At 42.9% G+C, this 18,761-nt stretch overlaps 1 protein-coding gene across 5 annotated transcripts in view; it reads right to left on the bottom strand.

Moving 5' to 3' along the window:
• Nucleotides 1–4,655: 4,655 nt before the first annotated feature.
• The window catches only part of CABIN1 (calcineurin binding protein 1), a 288,720-nt gene continuing 274,614 nt past the window's right edge, over nt 4,656–18,761 (bottom strand). For all 5 annotated transcript variants that reach the window (XM_040349192.1, XM_040349212.1, XM_040349222.1 and 2 more), the window contains 4 exons: nt 9,095–9,341; nt 8,647–8,796; nt 6,983–7,197; nt 4,656–5,380 (listed from right to left, as the gene is read on the bottom strand). In XM_040349192.1, the coding sequence (XP_040205126.1) occupies nt 5,237–5,380; nt 6,983–7,197; nt 8,647–8,796; nt 9,095–9,341 (756 nt within the window). In that variant the 3' untranslated portion in view covers nt 4,656–5,236. The remainder of the gene's footprint in view (nt 5,381–6,982; nt 7,198–8,646; nt 8,797–9,094; nt 9,342–18,761) is intronic.

Genomic DNA, 18,761 nt, shown 5'->3' with positions numbered 1-18,761 from the left:
AAGCCTAGGTTCACACTGCTGCGAATTCAAAATCGCGGTAAAATTTTACCGCGATTTCGCGGCCGCGATTTTGCCGCGATTTAATGTAAATCGCGGCCCGAAATCGCAAAAAGTAGTACAGGAACTACTTTTTGAAATCGCAGATGCGGCGTCGCACTGATTAGGACAGTGCCATTGCCGACAATTGCCGCTGATTTGAGATGCGATTTGACATGTCAAATCGCATCTCAAATCGTACCCAGTGTGAACCAGGGCTAAAAATTGTTTTTCGGGTGAACTCCCGGTTTAATGTGATTTTTAAGGGGATTTGGCATAGCTGGAGATAAAATTCGCACTGAACCTGCACAGGACACCCCTTTTTTTAACCAGATCAGAATCTCACTGCATAGATGAGAACGGCTTTCGTAGCAAACAATGTTTTTTCAGATGGCATGCAAATCTTTGCCTGTCGGATTGGATCTAATCCACATAGAATTCACATGAGTGTAAACCATGACTGAAGCAGAAAGGCGAGACCCCCTCCCCCCCCTCACTTCCTCAACATTCTAACCTGCCTCTCTCTCTCTTTTCTTTCTCTCCCCAGATTCAATAAAGTCAACAATAAAAACAAACAAACAAAAAAAATAGTAGTTGAGAACTGTTGGCCACATGACTGTTGCTAAATATTGAAGTTACTGTGACCAGCCCATATGAATATCTATTTATTTTAATACCGATTTCTTTAGTCTTAGTGGTCTTAATACTATTGTAAACCTATGTTTGTTACAATTGTTACTTTTTTTTTTTTTAACAAGAGAGCAATTGTTACTTCTTACATCCCTGTATTAATTTTACTTTTGTACCGTTGCTTCTCCTAAAGAATGTATACAGGGAGTGCAGAATTATTAGGCAAATGAGTATTTTGACCACATCATCCTCTTTATGCATGTTGTCTTACTCCAAGCTGTATAGGCTCGAAAGCCTACTACCAATTAAGCATATTAGGTGATGTGCATCTCTGTAATGAGAAGGGGTGTGGTCTAATGACATCAACACTCTATATCAGGTGTGCATAATTATTAGTCAACCTCCTTTCCTTTGGCAAAATGGGTCAAAAGAAGGACTTGACAGACTCAGAAAAGTCAAAAATAGTGAGATATCTTGCAGAGGGATGCAGCACTCTTAAAATTGCAAAGCTTCTGAAGCGTGATCATCGAACAATCAAGCGTTTCATTCAAAATAGTCAACAGGGTCGCAAGAAGCGTGTGGAAAAACCAAGGCGCAAAATAACTGCCCATGAACTGAGAAAAGTCAAGCGTGCAGCTGCCAAGATGCCACTTGCCACCAGTTTGGCCATATTTCAGAGCTGCAACATCACTGGAGTGCCCAAAAGCACAAAGTGTGCAATACTCAGAGACATGGCCAAGGTAAGAAAGGCTGAAAGACGACCACCACTGAACAAGACACACAAGCTGAAACGTCAAGACTGGGCCTAGAAATATCTCAAGACTGATTTTTCTAAGGTTTTATGGACTGCTGAAATGAGAGTGAGTCTTGATGGGCCAGATGGAAGAGCCCGTGGCTGGATTGGTAAAGGGCAGAGAGCTCCAGTCCGACTCAGACGCCAGCAAGGTGGAGGTGGAGTACTGGTTTGGGCTGGTATCATCAAAGATGAGCTTGTGGGGCCTTTTTGGGTTGAGGATGGAGTCAAGCTCAACTCCCAGTCCTACTGCCAGTTTCTGGAAGACACCTTCTTCAAGCAGTGGTACAGGAAGAAGTCTGCATCCTTCAAGAAAAACATGATTTTCATGCAGGACAATGCTCCATCACACGCGTCCAAGTACTCCACAGCGTGGCTGGCAAGAAAGGGTATAAAAGAAGAAAAACTAATGACATGGCCTCCTTGTTCACCTGATCTGAACCCCATTGAGAACCTGTGGTCCATCATCAAATGTGGGATTTACAAGGAGGGAAAACAGTACACCTCTCTGAACAGTGTCTGGGAGGCTGTGGTTGCTGCTGCACGCAATGTTGATGGTGAACAGATCAAAACACTGACAGAATCCATGGATGGCAGGCTTTTGAGTGTCCTTGCAAAGAAAGGTGGCTATATTGGTCACTGATTTGTTTTTGTTTTGTTTTTGAATGTCAGAAATGTATATTTGTGAATGTTGAGATGTTATATTGATTTCACTGGTAAAAATAAATAATTGAAATGGGTATATATTTTTTTTTTGTTAAGTTGCCTAATAATTATGCACAGTAATAGTCACCTGCACACACAGATATCCCCCTAAAATAGCTAAAACTAAAAACAAACTAAAAACTACTTCCAAAAATATTCAGCTTTGATATTAATCAGTTTTTCGGGTTCATTGAGAACATGGTTGTTGTTCAATAATAAAATTAATCCTCAAAAATACAACTTGCCTAATAATTCTGCACTCCCTGTAAAAAAAGGGGGGTCCTACTTTAGCTGCATGCGCTGTTAGGCTCCCATTGCTTTTAATAGGGCTTCCCATTCACATGACTCCCTCCCCCCCTCCCACTGAGTCTCCCATAGGTAATTGCAAAGGGCCCCATTGGGAAGTATGAATGGAGCCTTAAACAAACATCATACTGTCCTTACAGAAATGTAGTGCTTTAAGAATTGGACCTAAATTAGGACTCGGCTGTTCTCTAGTTGATAAAAGCTACTTTTCTATAGTCTGAGAAAGTATAACCATACAAGTTAAAGCGGAGCTCCACCCTAAAGTGGTACTTCCGCTCATCTGAACCCTTCCCCTCTCCAGTGCCACAATTGGCACCTTTCAGGGGGGAGGGGGTGCAGATACCTGTCTAAGACAGGTATTTGCACCCACTTCCGGGCATACACTCTGCGGGTAGAACATCAGTCCCCCCCCCCCTGTTGTGTTGTGGGAAACACGCAGCTCCCAGAACACAGCGGGGACCAGTAAAAGACGCGCAGCGCTGCTCGCGCATGAGCAGTAGGGAACCGGGCAGTGAAGCCGCAACGCTTCACTTCCTTGTTCCCTCACTGCTGATGGCGGTGGGGGCAGCCGAGAGACTAGTGATTGCTCGCCTTCGGCTGCCGACGTCGCTGGACTCCAGGACAGGTAGGTGTCCATTTATTAAAAGTCAGCAGCTGCAGTATATGTAGCTGCTGGCTTATATTTTTTTTACGGCGGAGCTCCGCTTTAAAGTGGTTTCAGACATGAATTATGAACAAGGCATAATCCTCTATAATGTGTACAGTACTTGTCCCAGTTAAAAGCACTAAGTTTCATATGTGTCTGCTGCTTTGTTCCTCTGCTATCTGCACGAGTCACTTCTGACATGTTTTTCTGACACCAAAAGGAAAATGGTGACAGAGGGATCTCCAGCTGATTGACAGCCTCAACTCTGTTCCTGTGTGCCGTGTCCCTTTCCCCCATCGGTTTTCAGAGCTCTCCACAGTGAGCTAGGGAAACATTATCACTTTTGAGTGTTTTTCAGCCCTTTCTCCTGGTTTTCGCTATTGTTATCAGTGAGGGTTTTCCACAAAGTCTATGAATATTCAGCTTGTGTCCTATACTGTACGATTAAAGTATTTTTTTTACTCGCCCAATTTTTTTTTCTTGTAGTCTATTGAGACATACAGGAAGTCTTTAACCTTTGGGTTATACCTCCACCTACAGTAGGATTGGACACAGCAAACAAAAAAGGCTGTGGGCCAGAACAAGATAATCCCTACCTACTACCAACATGCCTCACTTCTTTGGCAAAACATTACTGAGAGCATAATCCTAAACATGGGTGGGACATGTCTCCCAATGGTCTCCAAGAAAGGGATTTTTATAGTGTGTACAAAAATCCAGTTTTCTTTCTCATCTATTGAAGGAAACAGGAATAATTGGGGACATTTGTAAGCAGTCCAACTGCTTATTGAAAAGCCCAACATGCACTCACAGGTACAAGTGGAGTGTGCTTTGACAGGAAGGGGTAGAACCTGATCCTTGAGTCGACAGAGATGGTGGAAGAAGAGACTGGTGCATCCATATGGAGATCATCTGTGATGACAAAAAAAAAAGAAATTGGTCTACCTAAAAGAATAAGTGGTTGAAAGATAGACTTTTGCAGCCCAAACTACACCCAGACAATGGAGATGAAAAGCAGAAACTACCTTAGGTGAGAAAAAAATGGTGCCAGCAAATAATAAGTTACTCTAACACAGCAGAGCTGAAGAAAAGACTTCCATGGTTCTAGGATGCTAGGAAAAAACTGAAGCATGCTGGCAGTAGGAGGGAATAACATTGGCGGGCCTAGTTTGTCAGTGTAGAATCCTGCTGTAGCCCAAAGGTTTAAAACTTTGGTGATTGATTTACTAAAACTGGAGAGTGCAAAATCTGGTGCAGCTGTGGATGGCAGCCAATCAGCTTCTAACTTCAGATTGTTAAGCTTTGACTATGCAAAGCTGCACCAGATTTTGCTCTCTCCAGTTTTAGTAAATCAAGCCCTTTGTGTCCCTCAATGGACAAGAAGAAAACATCAGTTTGACATGCCAGGTATAGATCACAAATATGCACAACCTCAGACAACGGCTCCATGTAGATGATATTTCAATCACTTCAGCCTCTCCCTTTATTGAGGAAGGGTGACTTAATCAGATGTAGGGATTCCTCTTAGAAGAGCCCATGAAAATGATATAATTGTTTTATTATTATTCTTTTTTTTTTTACAAAAACTGTGCAACATATATCATATCTTGGAATTCTGTCATTTTCTTTTCATTTACACCTTTGTGTTTTATGTTACAAACATCACATTCTTTTTTTTCATAAAAAAATGGACCTCAAAAGGAGGAGACAGCCTATGATTTTCAGCAACTTTACCGAGTCAAAAGTTCTCAGGTCAGCACCAAGGTTGGAGCTGCAGAATAATCTGACATAATACAATAAATTATATTATCCAAGTCAGAAATAAAGTTCAATTCTGCAACAGTTCAGGAATATCTACTGTGTGGTCTTCCAGGCCTGAAATTCACGAAGAACCTTGTGCAAAGCCAGAGAGATTGCTGTTCTTTGTGCCCTGACCTTACTCCCAGGCCGTTCATGGGCACCTGCACATAGCACTGGCACACTGTGATATGACAATTTGGCTACTGGCAGCCACAAAGCGATCCACATGCCAGGAGCTGTAGCATGCAAGCACAATCTGGTGGGAGTCATAGGCAGAATTTTCATTTGGCAGTTGGTGAGAAGTGAATATTATGAAATGTTTAGATGTCCATATAGTCATCGTCCTCATCTGTGTCACTCTCAAGGGATGATTCCTGGCTGGAAGTGTCCAAGATCTCTAGAGCTGGTTGGCACAAAGTCTCCTTCTTTACATTGGCAGCCGATTGAGATGACAGGATGACAGACTGAAAGTTAGAATGAAAGTTGGGTAAGTATATATAAAAGTGTCACAAAGACCCTATAAACAATACTGTGATTGGCCATTCCCAAAATTTTACATTTTAATATAACAGGTTTAGGATGAGTGGATAACCTATGGGTGGCTGAATTATTGAATGGGAGGAGAATTTTTTTCTTTATCAGCTCCCAGATCTGTTCTTATCTTTACCAACAAGCAGCCTACAGAAAACAGACAAAGCAGTGAGGTAAAAAAAAAGCGTAAAGAGCCTGGTGCTGCCCACTTTTTGACTACCGTATATACTCGAGTATAAGCCGAGGCACCTCATTTTACCACAAAAAACTGGGAAAACTGGGAAAATGTATTGACTCAAGTAAAAGCCTAGGATGGGAAAATGCAGCAGCTACTGGGTAAACAATGCCCATCTGCAGCCTCACTGTGCCCATTAGCAGTTTAATTGTGTCCATATGCCGTCTCTCACTGTGCCCATGGTTGCAGTCTCTCACTGTGCCCGTGGTTGCAGTCTCTCACTGTGCCCATAGTTGCCGTCTCTCACTGTGCCCATGGTTGCCGTCTCTCACTGTGCCCGTGGTTGCCGTCTCTCACTGTGCCCGTGGTTGCCGTCTCTCACTGTGCCCGTGGTTGCCGTCTCTCACTGTGCCCGTGGTTGCCGTCTCTCACTGTGCCCGTGGTTGCCGTCTCTCACTGTGCCCGTGGTTGCCGTCTCTCACTGTGCCCGTGGTTGCCGTCTCTCACTGTGCCCGTGGTTGCCGTCTCTCACTGTGCCCGTGGTAGCCGTCTCTCACTGTGCCCGTGGTTGCCGTCTCTCACTGTGCCCGTGGTTGCCGTCTCTCACTGTGCCCGCGGTTGCAGTCTCTCACTGTGCCCGCGGTTGCAGTCTCTCACTGTGCCCGCGGTTGCCGTCTCACTGTGCCCGCGGTTGCCGTCTCTCACTGTGCCCATGGTTGCCGTCTCTCACTGTGCCCATGGTTGCCGTCTCTCACTGTGCCCATGGTTGCCGTCTCTCACTGTGCCCATGGTTGCCGTACCTTTTATTAGTAAAACAGTGTGCGTCTCCCGCTGTGTAATCCAGATTCCAGTCTATTCGGCCGTCCTTCGTAAGAAAGCCCCGCCTCCTCCTTGTCTGTGATAGGCGGAACACTGATACAGTTTCCCAGCATCGTATCAGTGTTCCTCCATCACGGACGAACGAGGAGGAGGCTGGGATTTCATACAAAGGACGGCCGAATAGACTGGAATCTGGATTACACAGCGGGAGACACACACACACGCTGTTTTACTAATGAAAAAGCACGGCTGCATATGTTTTATTTTGGCTGGATTACACAGTGGCAGACACACATTAAACACGTTTTACTGCTGACTCGAGTATAAGCAGAGGGGGTAGTTTTTCAGCCTAAAAAATGGGCTGAAAAACTCGGCTTATACTCGAGTATATACGGTAAGCATATTTTTTTATGGAAAATAAGGTTCTACTAGTAATATATTAACACTGCAGTGTCAACATCCACATCCCTCCCACATGCTCTATTACAGAACCCCCATTTAAAATATTATCACTCCTTTATTTGAAGTCCGCGCTGATTACCTTCAGCTTCTGCTTGGTTTCCTCAGAGATGCTACCCTTGGGAGAAAGAAGGGTCGGTGTTGGAGGTGTGACTGTGATCTCTGGTGGGAATTTGCTGACACTGGAAGAGGGAATGAAGAGCTTTGGCATATGTGGGGGAACCCGAGGCTTGATTCGTGCAATTTCCGATTTACTGGGCTGGATACTGGGATCTGGGGATGGTTTGGAGCTGCAGGCTGAAGACAAAAAGAGAAGAGTGACTAATAACATGGCCACAGTGCTAAAAATAGTCCAGGAGCAAAAAAACAGATCAATCCACAAGAGATTACTGCATAAGCAACATTAAACTGAAAACGAATAGATTAGCATTTTTATGGGTTGGATTTACAAATGTTAAAACTAGTGGTGAAGCACGTACTTTAAATATTTATACTTTCAGAAAATGCACATAGAACAGCAGCGCCACCTAGTGAGCAATGGATGAATGAAATTCTCTAGCAAAAAAATATATATACGGTATATAAAGTAGGGAGGAATAAGTATGAAGGTTGTTAATAGCAGTAAAAAAACAAACAAATGAACTGTAGCAATAAAATGAATAAGATTAACCAATAGCCTGAGTATATGCACTAAAAAAACCAGGCTATAGTTCCCGCATCCAATTCGCATTACAGGAGAGTGTGCCTGGCTCTCAATGGAGCCGGTTCACACAGCATCGGGGCGGCCGCGGTCACACAATTAAAAAAGGTCCTGTGCGTCCTTGGTTCTGATTCACGTGTGAATTCAGGCAAACATTCGGACCCGATTTGCATCTGAATTGATGAACAGGGACGCACCGGAGCCCATGCTGTGAACCGTGTCCGCAACTTATGTGAACCCAGCCTTAAAAGCCTTTGTACAGGTTTTTTTTTTTAACAGGTACAGGTTACCAGTTTAGAATTAAAATGTGAGCTCTCGCACTAGAATTATTGTTCTCACTCCAAATTTCAGAGTGATAACTCACATGTGTCATGTAATCACTGTTTACATATGCGTGAGGGACCTACCTGTGTGTTTGCATTTGCATGCTAGCACAGGGGGACAGGGGTGATTTTACATTTTTTGAATTATTCTTATTATATTATTTGACTTTTTTATGCACTTCATTATTTTTCATTTAACACCACCCCTTGTGATAGCTTTGCGCAATGACAGGTATGCGTTTTGGCGAGATCAGGGGTCTATTAGACCTCTGATATCTCCCCTGCTGTTCAAAGCATCTGATCAAACATAGATCAGTTTGATCAGATGCTTCCCTGGCTGTACCAGCTAGGGAGATTTCCCTCCTCCTCTGCTCACAGCCAACCCAACCGCTTACAGCGTTCCTGGATTCCCTGATGGAATGGTAAAGCCCTGGAATGGTGCCAGTTATGGGGGGCCCTCGTCTAAGCCCTAATCCTGTTGCTCGGATCATTTATAACAGCAAAGCTGATAACCAGCTGATTAAAAAAAAGGTATCAGGATCATGGCTGCCGCCACACACTCCTCTTTTGCAACCCGAACCTGTGTGTAAATGACCTCATGATGACCGCCGTATATCAAATTGGCCAAATGCCACCAAAACAGAAAACTAAGATGAAGCGGAACTCGCTCACTCAATTTATATAAATAATTGTATCTTACATATTTCCTCTGATCACGCTTACCTGTCTCCGTGTGACTGGTACTGGCAAAGCTTGTGACCCTGTCTGATTGCCAATGAGAAGAGTCTGATGTTGTGGTGATAGTGGCAGCTTTGGCTGGTTGGCTTACACGTGAGTCTTGACGAGGAAATGATGCGTCTTCTACATGTTCATCTTTTCAGGAAAGAAAGAGATATGATAAAGAACAATATAAGGAGGAACGGGTAACAATATGGATGTACAAAAATTGGGTAAAGGGGAATTAAATACACACATGGAAAGGTCAAAAGTAAAGGTTCAGATTAATTGCAGAATATATGTACCAGTTCTGAATATGAGCACAAGGATTAACCTTCTAGAAAGACTACAGTATAGACGATGATTATGGGATAGAAGGAGGTTGCCGTGCTCAGATGAATACATAAAACAATACGAGCCTAGTCTAGAACATCGAGGTAAAGCCAAGACTTACTGCGGGTGGCTTGAGACATGGTAGAGCAGGCTTTGGTCCCCGTTCCTCGGCTGGCCTCAGGCGGAGATGAGGAGGTGGCTGGTGATGATCGAACTTTCACTTGGTGCTCAGAAAGTCGCACTAGGCTCTCTGAACTGAATGAGGACAGGTTGAGGGGAGTAAGTTGTACTGAGACAGCCGGCAATGGGAATGCTATCTCCCGAGGATCTTTCGTAGTCTTTGGAGTGGTTGGAGTATCTGAAGGTTGCTGCAGACAAAAATGAAGATATCAATCCATCTGTATAAAATATCATAATGCTTTATAAAGCCCTGTATTATATATCTCTCTTACCCATCTTCCATACTGGCTCGGTTGCACTGCCTGTTTTCACTCTCAATACATTTTTATTAAAGTGTCAGGACGCCTACTAACCCACAGCTCCTTTCTCTGCAAAGTAGAGAGCGTCCTGACTTGCCTGCTAGCCCCCTCCCCCCTCAAGAGGCTTTCTCCACACCAGGAAGAAAGCCTTGCATTACTGTGTGGAGTTACAGACAGAAGAACAGGAAGTGAGGATTTCTCAGAGGAAATAAGGACATTTAAAAGCAAAATGGAAGAATGAGGTAAGTGAAGGAGGACTGCACTAAGGTAAAGAAAGCTATTTAGGGGAAAATTACCTTTACAACCCCTTTAAACACCAAACCTTTTTTAAGGTAAAATAATTATTTTTTGCTAGAAAATTACTTAGAACCCCCAAACAATATATATATTTTAGTAGAGACCCTAGAGAATAAAATGGCGGTTGTTGCAATATTTTATGTCGCACTGTATTTGTGCACTGTCTTTCAAATGCAATTTTTTTGGAAAAAAAATGACTTTAATGAATTTAAAAAAACAAACCAGTAAAGTTAGCCCAATTTTTTTTTGTATAAATGTAAAAGATTTTACGCCGTGAGAATCGTGATCTTTGTTCTAAGCAAAAAAAATGTGATTCTCATTTTGGCCAGAATCGTGCAGCTCTAGTATATAGCTATATTATATATATATATATATATATATACATATATATATACACACACACACACACACACACACACACACACACACACACACACACACACACACACACAGAGTAAATAGCTATCTATCTATATATATATATATATATATATATATATATACATATACACACACAGCAGGTAAAATAAGTATTGAACACGTCACCATTTTTTAGGTAAATATATTTTTAAAGGTGCTATAGACATTTTCCCCACGTGTTGCTAGCAATCCATACATACAAGGAAATCAAAATAAATACGTTTAGAAATTAGGTTATGTGTAATAAAATGGAATGACACAGGGAAAAAGTACTGAACACATGAAGAAAGAGAGGTGCAAAAAGGCAAGGCACCAGCTGAAATCTATCAGTAATTAGAAAACAATCCTGCCTTTTGTCAGTGCAAATATCAGCTGATTCAGTCTCAACTGATGGCCTATATAAAAAAAAAGTGTCTCATTACCAAAGGTGTCACACAAGGAAAATCTCATGATGGGTAAAGGCAAAGAGCTCTCTCAAGACCATTGCACCCTTATTGTTGCAAAACATACTGATGGCATTGGTTACAGAAGGATGTCCAAACTTCTGGATGTTCCAGTAAGCACTATTGGGGCCATAACCCAGAAGTGGAAAGAACATAAATTGACCATAAACCGGCCACGACCAGGTGCTCCTCGGAAGATTTCTGACAGAGGAGTGAAAAGATTTATCAGAAGAGTTGTCCAAGACCCAAGGACACCACTTGTGGAGAGCTTCAGAAAGACCTGGAATTACCAGGTACAATTTTTTCAAAGAAAACAATAACTCAACTGCCATGACCTGTATGCACGCTCACCACACAAGACTCCATTGCTGAAGAAAAAGCATGTTGAAGCTCGTTTAAGGTTTGCTGTACAATATATAGACAAGCCTGTGAAATACTGGGAGAATATAGTCTGGTCAGATGAGACCAAAACTGAATGCTTTGGATGCCATAATACAAACCATGGAGGTCAAATGGCACTGCACATCACCCCAAAAACACCCCCATACCAACAGTGAAGTTTGGAGCTATTTTTCAGCATACGATACTGACAAACTTCATATCATTGATGGAAGGATGAATGGAAAAATGTACCAAGACATTCTTGATAAAAGTCTGCTGCCATCTACCAGGATGATGAAGGTGAAACCAGGGTGGACATTTCAGCAAGACAATGACCCCAAACACATAACCAAGGAAACGCTCAATTGGTTTCAAAGAAAGAAAATAAAGCTGCCAGAATGGCCCATCCAATCACTTGACTTGAATACCATAGAAAATCTCTGGAAAGAACTAAAGATCAGAGTCCATAGAAGAGACCCACAGAACCTTCAAGATTTGTTTGTGTAAAGAATGGGCCAAAATCACACCTGAGCAATGCGTGTGTGCCAATATACATTTTATGGGGTTGTGTTTATCAAAAACATGTAGCAGAATAAATGTTGGGACGAAATGTATGAAGATTTTTTTTTTTTTAATAATTGGATAGGTTTTATAGCAGAAAGTAAAACATATGTTTTTTTTCCCCAAATCTTCAGTCTTTTTTTGTTTATATTCCAAAAAATTTAAAACCCAGTGGTGATCACACACCACCAGAAGAAAGGTCTATGTGAAAAACAAATATTGTTTAGGTACATCGTTGCATGACAGCGCAATCGCTAGTTAAACTAGCACAGTGCTGAAAAATGGGGGGGGGGGGTTGGTTTATTTTCCTTGCATGTGATGGAGTAATCTTTGCAAAGTGAAGCTTTATCTCATTTACTAAGCTCTGGAGTCTATTTGCCTTTCCTAAATCAACCATTAAGCATAGACTAAGTATGGTCAACCTATGGCCCTGTACTTTACTGAGGAACTACAAGTTCCAGCATGATGAAAACTGCTGCGCAGCCAGATGTCTCTGCCATTCAGGTGGGCGACCTTTTCCATAAAGTCTCCACCTACTATTTTCCCTAACCAATCCTCACATCTCTTTGCCAAATCTACTGAAAGAATTTGATCATTACGGAGCACCATCAAATATGAGAATTAATTATTCCAAATCGTAGGGGGTTTGTGGGAGTCGCTTTGTCCCTCCCTTTGCAGCACACCCTCAAACTTAACTCTAAAGGGACCTCCTCTGCGTTGGAAGTATCTGGCCACTCACATCCCACCAAACTTAGCGGACACGTTTAAAGTGAACTTTCCACTCCTGCTCACTGAAGTCCGCTCCCTTCTAGACAAATGGAAATGAGGATTGCATTCATGGTCCGGACGCTGTAACGTCATCAAAATGAGCGTCCTGACAAAATTCCTATTTCTCTTTCAGACTCTACCCATCTCCATCCCTTCATCCGTCTTTCGCCAAATCGATTCCCTGTTTACCAAGTTCATCTGGGTACACATACAGCCTAGGACCGGCAGACACCTCCTGACACTACCTAAAATCTATGGGGGGTAGCTGCCCTGTACGCTTTCAAACATTACCAAGCAGCCCATCTGGGCAGAGTAATAGATTGGTGCAGACACAGGGACCTTAAACTATGGACACATGTAGAACAGCATTTAAGTCTTATCCCTCTGAACAGGGCGCCATGGTGCTATGCTTTCTTACCAGTCTCATCCTACTATAGGTCCTACTCTCTCCGTGTCGGACACATGGCCTGTACGAAACAGGAGCCTTCTTCTGCCAATTCCCCACTATTTCTCATATTGGGAAACCCCGGACTCCCGCCAGGGATGGAACACGGCCCATTCCGGGACCTCCGGGAAGAGGACTGCTTCCAAGCTTCTAATTTTTTGATTATTAACGCCTGGTTCACGCTCTCCATGTTTTTGCTGGCGGATGATCAGTATAAACTACCTTTTTGGCAAGTGCTTCAGCTTCATCACATCTTCTGCACCCCGAGTCCCCCGACTTAATTCCGCAACCAGCGGACTCTGTTTGAATCATACTGTGAAGACAAAGACCCCCTCCCTCATAGCCTATCAAAGATGTATGACCTGCTCATCTCCCCTCCAAATGACTTTATCCTGCGGAGCCTTGGCAAATGGGAAAGGGACCTTGATAGGACCTTCACAGCTACACAACGCCAAAACATCATCCACCTTTCCCTGAAGTCATCCATCTGCACGCACACACAGGAATCCAATCCAATACTGATGCGCTGGTACCTTATCCTGTCGATTTTAAGTGAATGTTTTCCAGAGACTTCGGAGCATTGTTGGAGATGTGGAGAAGAGAAGGGAACCTTCCTTCATATCTTGTGGTCCTGTTCGAAGCTCCAACGGTATTGGTCAGAGGTACAGAGGTCTTCCTAACAATTTACGGACTTCCCCATGCCAAGAGATTATGCCTTCTTCCTGCTCCACTGCTCACAAATGCCAATTCGGACATACAAAAAAATCAATCCTCCGTCACTTGACTAAAAAGACGAACAGCCAAAGCCTGTCACCTTGTGTTGGAAATACCCCAATCCCCCTTCCATTGTCATGTGGCTCAATAAGGTTAGGAGTGTCAATACCCTGGAAGATCTGGTACTTACTGCCCAAAATAAAAGGGAACGATATTCGAAGACATGAGCATACTGGAACATGTTCGTATATTCGGACTCTGAGGATTGAAGTCCTCCAATCATACGCACTGTTGCATCCATGCGTTTCATCACCCTGGCCCTTCCCCCCTCCTCCACTACTTCCTGCCTTGACACCCTTATGGGTGATTCTATGCCTCTAAAACATAGTTCTCTCCTACACATAACTGAAATGTCCACTCGCACACTGCAAGCAAAATGTACATGGTTACCACCTAATCTGTTGAAGGGAGAAACTTACCTGACTGTCACACTAACCTACTATCGAGCAACTCAACCTTAGACTGTGTTACGATGGCTTCTACCTATGTCTGTTTTGCAACGGCGACCTCTGTGCTTTTGGTTGCTATGTGTTGTGATGGTTATGTTTTTTTTCTATACAAATAAAGAATTTGAAAAAAGAAAACTGCTGCGCAGAACAGACAGACTCCTATATCAAATACAATATCATGTTATACTGTATGTTACACCAATATCCCATGTAATAGTGCACGTTGTAAAAATACATAAAAAACATACATATTCCAAAGAATGAAATACGATTGGATACCATCGTCTTTTATCCTCCTACTTCCATTGCTCTAATTTATACATCCGCCACAGAGTGTCTTTAAGCAGCAAGAGCAATACAAATATAGACTGTATTCACCACAGATCCCAGTGCTATTATAATACACATTCCTGTGCAACAAGCACTCCTGACTGTCTGGTTCATGCATTATATTTATAACTAAAAACAAACCCAGTAAAGACGGACTATTCTTACAGGCAGGATATGTATAGGCACAGCACACGGGCATGTATTCATATATACACACACATCTGCCCTACTTCTCAGCCTCTGCTCTCCTGTGACTCACTGTCTCCAGAGTAGTGGTTGTTCCCACCTGGCACAATGCCAGCTGTCTGGGCATCGCTGGGAATGAAAAAACAAAAAAAGGAAAGGAAAAAGAAGAAGAAAAAAAAAAACAGATGACCCCCCCTCCTTTCCATTTCAGCCCTGGATGGTGACGAGATAGATTTCAGAAGCCAGGGCAGGAGGACAGCCTTTTATTATAAGACAGAGGGCGCCATGGCAACAGGGAAACCCAGTTCTCAAAGAAGAAAAAAAACAGAAGTGTGTGTATTGTGCAGAGTCCCTCTCAGTACAGAATATATGTGACTTCATTCACACTGCGCATCCTGTGACAGCAGGAAGCAGACGGGCACAAATCAATGACAGGAGAGCGAGATGATGGAGTGAATAATAATCCTGGAACTAATTATTTTACAAGCGTAGGTTTTATACGCATAGGTATGGGAAGTAAGAGGGATCCATACCACTCAAAGGTGATTATTAAATCTAGTGTAAAAATCCATGAAAAACAATCAGACCACTTAAATCTCATTTGTGATTGGTTGGTTGGAGGAGATACCATTATTAACTCAATCCAGGCCTGAGTTCTACATTGAGCACTGGGGGAAATCTGACAGCTTCAGGGGCTACCTAAATTCACAGAACACTTTTATGTGTAATGCTATTTAACCACTTCAGCCCCGGATAGATATACCCACTTCCTGACCAGGCCATTGTTTGCGATACGGAACGGTGTTACTTTAAAGCGGTTCTCCACCCTAAAGTGGAGTCCCGCTGATCGGAACCCTCCCCCCCTCCGGTGTCACATTTGACACCTTTCAGGGGGGAGGGGGGTGCAGATACCTGTCTAAAGACAGGTATTTGCACCCACTTCCGGCCCGGCATTCACGGGCAAAAGACGGGCATTCCGTCACATCCCGTCGCCCCCCCGTTGTGTGCTGGGAACACTCGGCTCCCAGCACACAGCAGGAGCCAATCGGCGGGCGCGGCGCGACTCGCTCATGCGCCGTAGGGAACCGGGCAGTGAAGCCGCAGCGCTTCACTTCCTGGTTCCCTCAGCGTGGAGCAGCAGAGAGATGAGCGATCGCTCGTCCTCTGCTGCGATCGGCGCTGGACTCCAGGACAGGTAAGTGTCCTAATATTAAAAGTCAGCAGCTGCAGTATTTGTAGCTGCTGGCTTTTAATATTATTTTCCCCATGGCACATCCGCTTTAACTGACAATTGCGCGGTCGTGCGACTCTGTACCCAAATAAAGTTTATGTCCTTTTTTCCCCACAAATAGAGCTTTCTTTTGGTGGTATTTCATCACCTCTGAGTTTTTATTTTGCTATAAACAAAAAAAGACCGACAATTAAAAAAATTGAAAAAAAAAATTATATTTTTTACTAGGGTTGTCCCGATACCACTTTTTTAGGACCGAGTACAAGTACCGATACTTTTTTTCATGTAGTCGCCGATACCGAATACCGATACTTTTTTTAAATGTCATGTGACAGTTTTCAAACCACAATACAGACTAAGGATATTTTCTTTAGAATTATGAAGAACTCTAACTCAAGACATTATAAAAGAATAAAAATGAGTAAAAATGAATAAAAATGTTTTATTTGCTTGTCACGCAGTAGTAAAAAACTCAAAGAATTTTCATAGAACATGTTGATAAATACAAAAAAAGTATTCTATTTAGGTATCGGGAGCATTTGCGCGAGTACGAGTACTCCCGCAAATACTCGGTATCGGTCCCGATACCGATACTAGTATCGGTATCTGGACAACCCTATTTTTTACTTTCTGCTATAAAACATACCCTAAATTTCTTTATCCGTTTAGACCAATTTGTATTCTGCTACATCTTTTTGGTAAAAAAAAAAAACAATAAGCGTATATTGATTGGTTTGCGCAAAAGTTATAGCGTCTACAAAGTAGGGGATAGATTAATGGCTTTTTTTGTTTACTAGTAATGGTGATAATCTGCGATTTTTAGCGGGACTTTGACGTTGTGGCAGACAGATCGGACACCTGACATTTTTGTCACTTTTTTGGGAACCAGTGACATTATTACAGTGATCAGTGCTAAAAATATCAACATCGACATTGTACTAATGACACTGGCAGGGAAGAGGTTAACATCAGGGCGATCGAGTGGTGAAATGTGTTCCCTAAGACAACACACAAATCTGTCTTCCTGCATAGCAGAAAGACAGGATCTGTGTGTCATCCCCTGACAGAACGGAGATCTGTCTTGTTTACTTTGGCAGATCCCCATTCTGTCTCTGCAGGGAATGATCGCGGTCAGCCGGCGGACATAGAGTTTGCCAGACCTGCCGATTGGCTCCACTGCTAGCCAATCAGCGCGTGCCCACAGATCGCCGTGTACGAGCCCGACGTACCCCTACGGCGATTCGCGCAGCCGAACCAACATGCCACAGTATAACTGCAGCGGCTAGTCGGTAAACGGTTAAAACGGGTCAGAATAACGGAAAATTTCCTATGAAATATTTACCGTAATTTTTATTTCCTGATAGACTCCATGGCAGCATACGTATGAGTTAACCCTGCCTCCACTCCTTCCCTATAACACTCCACTCCCATAAATCTTTGCTGGAAAATTACGGTAAATATTTGATAGGAAATTTTCAGTTTTCCTTTCCATGGCAGCATACGTATGGGAACCAACTAGCCATACACCCAATGGGCGGGCAATGTTAACCCAAAGGCTTTAATTTGTACCGTCAACAAGGAAGCAGACTCTATACAATAATGAGCTTTACAAATGTATTGAATGAGGACCACAAGGCTGCCTTAGATTACGTTGGGGACCACATGCTGCCCCAGATGTAGACCCACACCTGGTCGAGTGAGCAGTCACTACCTCCAAGGAGCCAAGCCCCTGTTGAATGGCCTACATAATCCATGCCACAATCGTCCTGGATGAGGCACATTTTCTCTGTCCTTTATGGCAAAAGAATGAACAGGCGTTCTGAAGCCTGAAGGAAGCTGTAGCTTGTAGATATGACTTAATATCTGAGGGATTCCTAAAACTGAAGGAAGGCCCTGCTGGGGGGAGTCACCTCAGGATTCCCTGTTTACTAGACATGCGCTTTAACCAATTAACAGAGCGCCCTCTCCAACGTCTAAAGGACGCAAGTTAGAACGCTAAAGGCTGGAAGAACAATTTCTTGGCTCCCATGAAAGACTTGTACAAAGTATAAAGTATAATCAGCGCAATAAAAACACATAAAACAACAAGCAGCTGAACACTAGGATTCAATTAATAAAATTCCTGAGCACAAATATAAAGTAGATAGTGCAGCGCTAAAAATCCAATAATAGAAAGTCCATAGTAGAATCTTTTCTAAAAGTGACTGGTGATGGGTAAAAATCATGCAGGTGCTGTAGAGTGGTAATGAGTAGAAACACCTCCACCAATGGTAGTAATGGCCGCTCACCTCACCAATATGACCCTCTGTTAGATAAGGTCATAAACAGCATTCCCATAAGGGTATCTCCAAAGGGGGTTAATCCAGCAGTGATATGTGATAATCTCCAACGGAAGGTCAGCAATCAAGCATCAGATCCAAAAAGAGAAAACAGCACATAGTGTTTCTCCGTGGAGACAATATAATAAATTTTAATGAATAAAAACGCACTTACAGAGTATAGGCACTGGATTGAGTGCCTATACTCTGTAAGTGCGTTTTTATTCATTAAAATTTATTATATTGTCTCCACGGAGAAACACTATGTGCTGTTTTCTCTTTTTGGATCTGATGCTTGATTGCTGACCTTCCGTTGGAGATTATCACATATCACTGCTGGATTAACCCCCTTTGGAGATACCCTTATGGGAATGCTGTTTATGACCTTATCTAACAGAGGGTCATATTGGTGAGGTGAGCGGCCATTACTACCATTGGTGGAGGTGTTTCTACTCATTACCACTCTACAGCACCTGCATGATTTTTACCCATCACCAGTCACTTTTAGAAAAGATTCTACTATGGACTTTCTATTATTGGATTTTTAGCGCTGCACTATCTACTTTATATCCCATGAAAGACTGATGCACCCCATAGGTAACAGAACCGCTCGACTGGAAAGTACGCAAGAAAAGTTCCCCATGACCAGTGAATCAATTTCTGAGGCTTTTTATGCCGACGTGATAGCCAGGAAAAATGGCGAACT

This window comes from Rana temporaria, chromosome 1 (assembly GCF_905171775.1).
Source record: "Rana temporaria chromosome 1, aRanTem1.1, whole genome shotgun sequence".
Lineage (NCBI taxonomy): Eukaryota > Metazoa > Chordata > Amphibia > Anura > Ranidae > Rana > Rana temporaria.
Note: the sequence above shows the minus strand (reverse complement) of the source record. Positions and strands in the feature narration are given on the sequence as shown.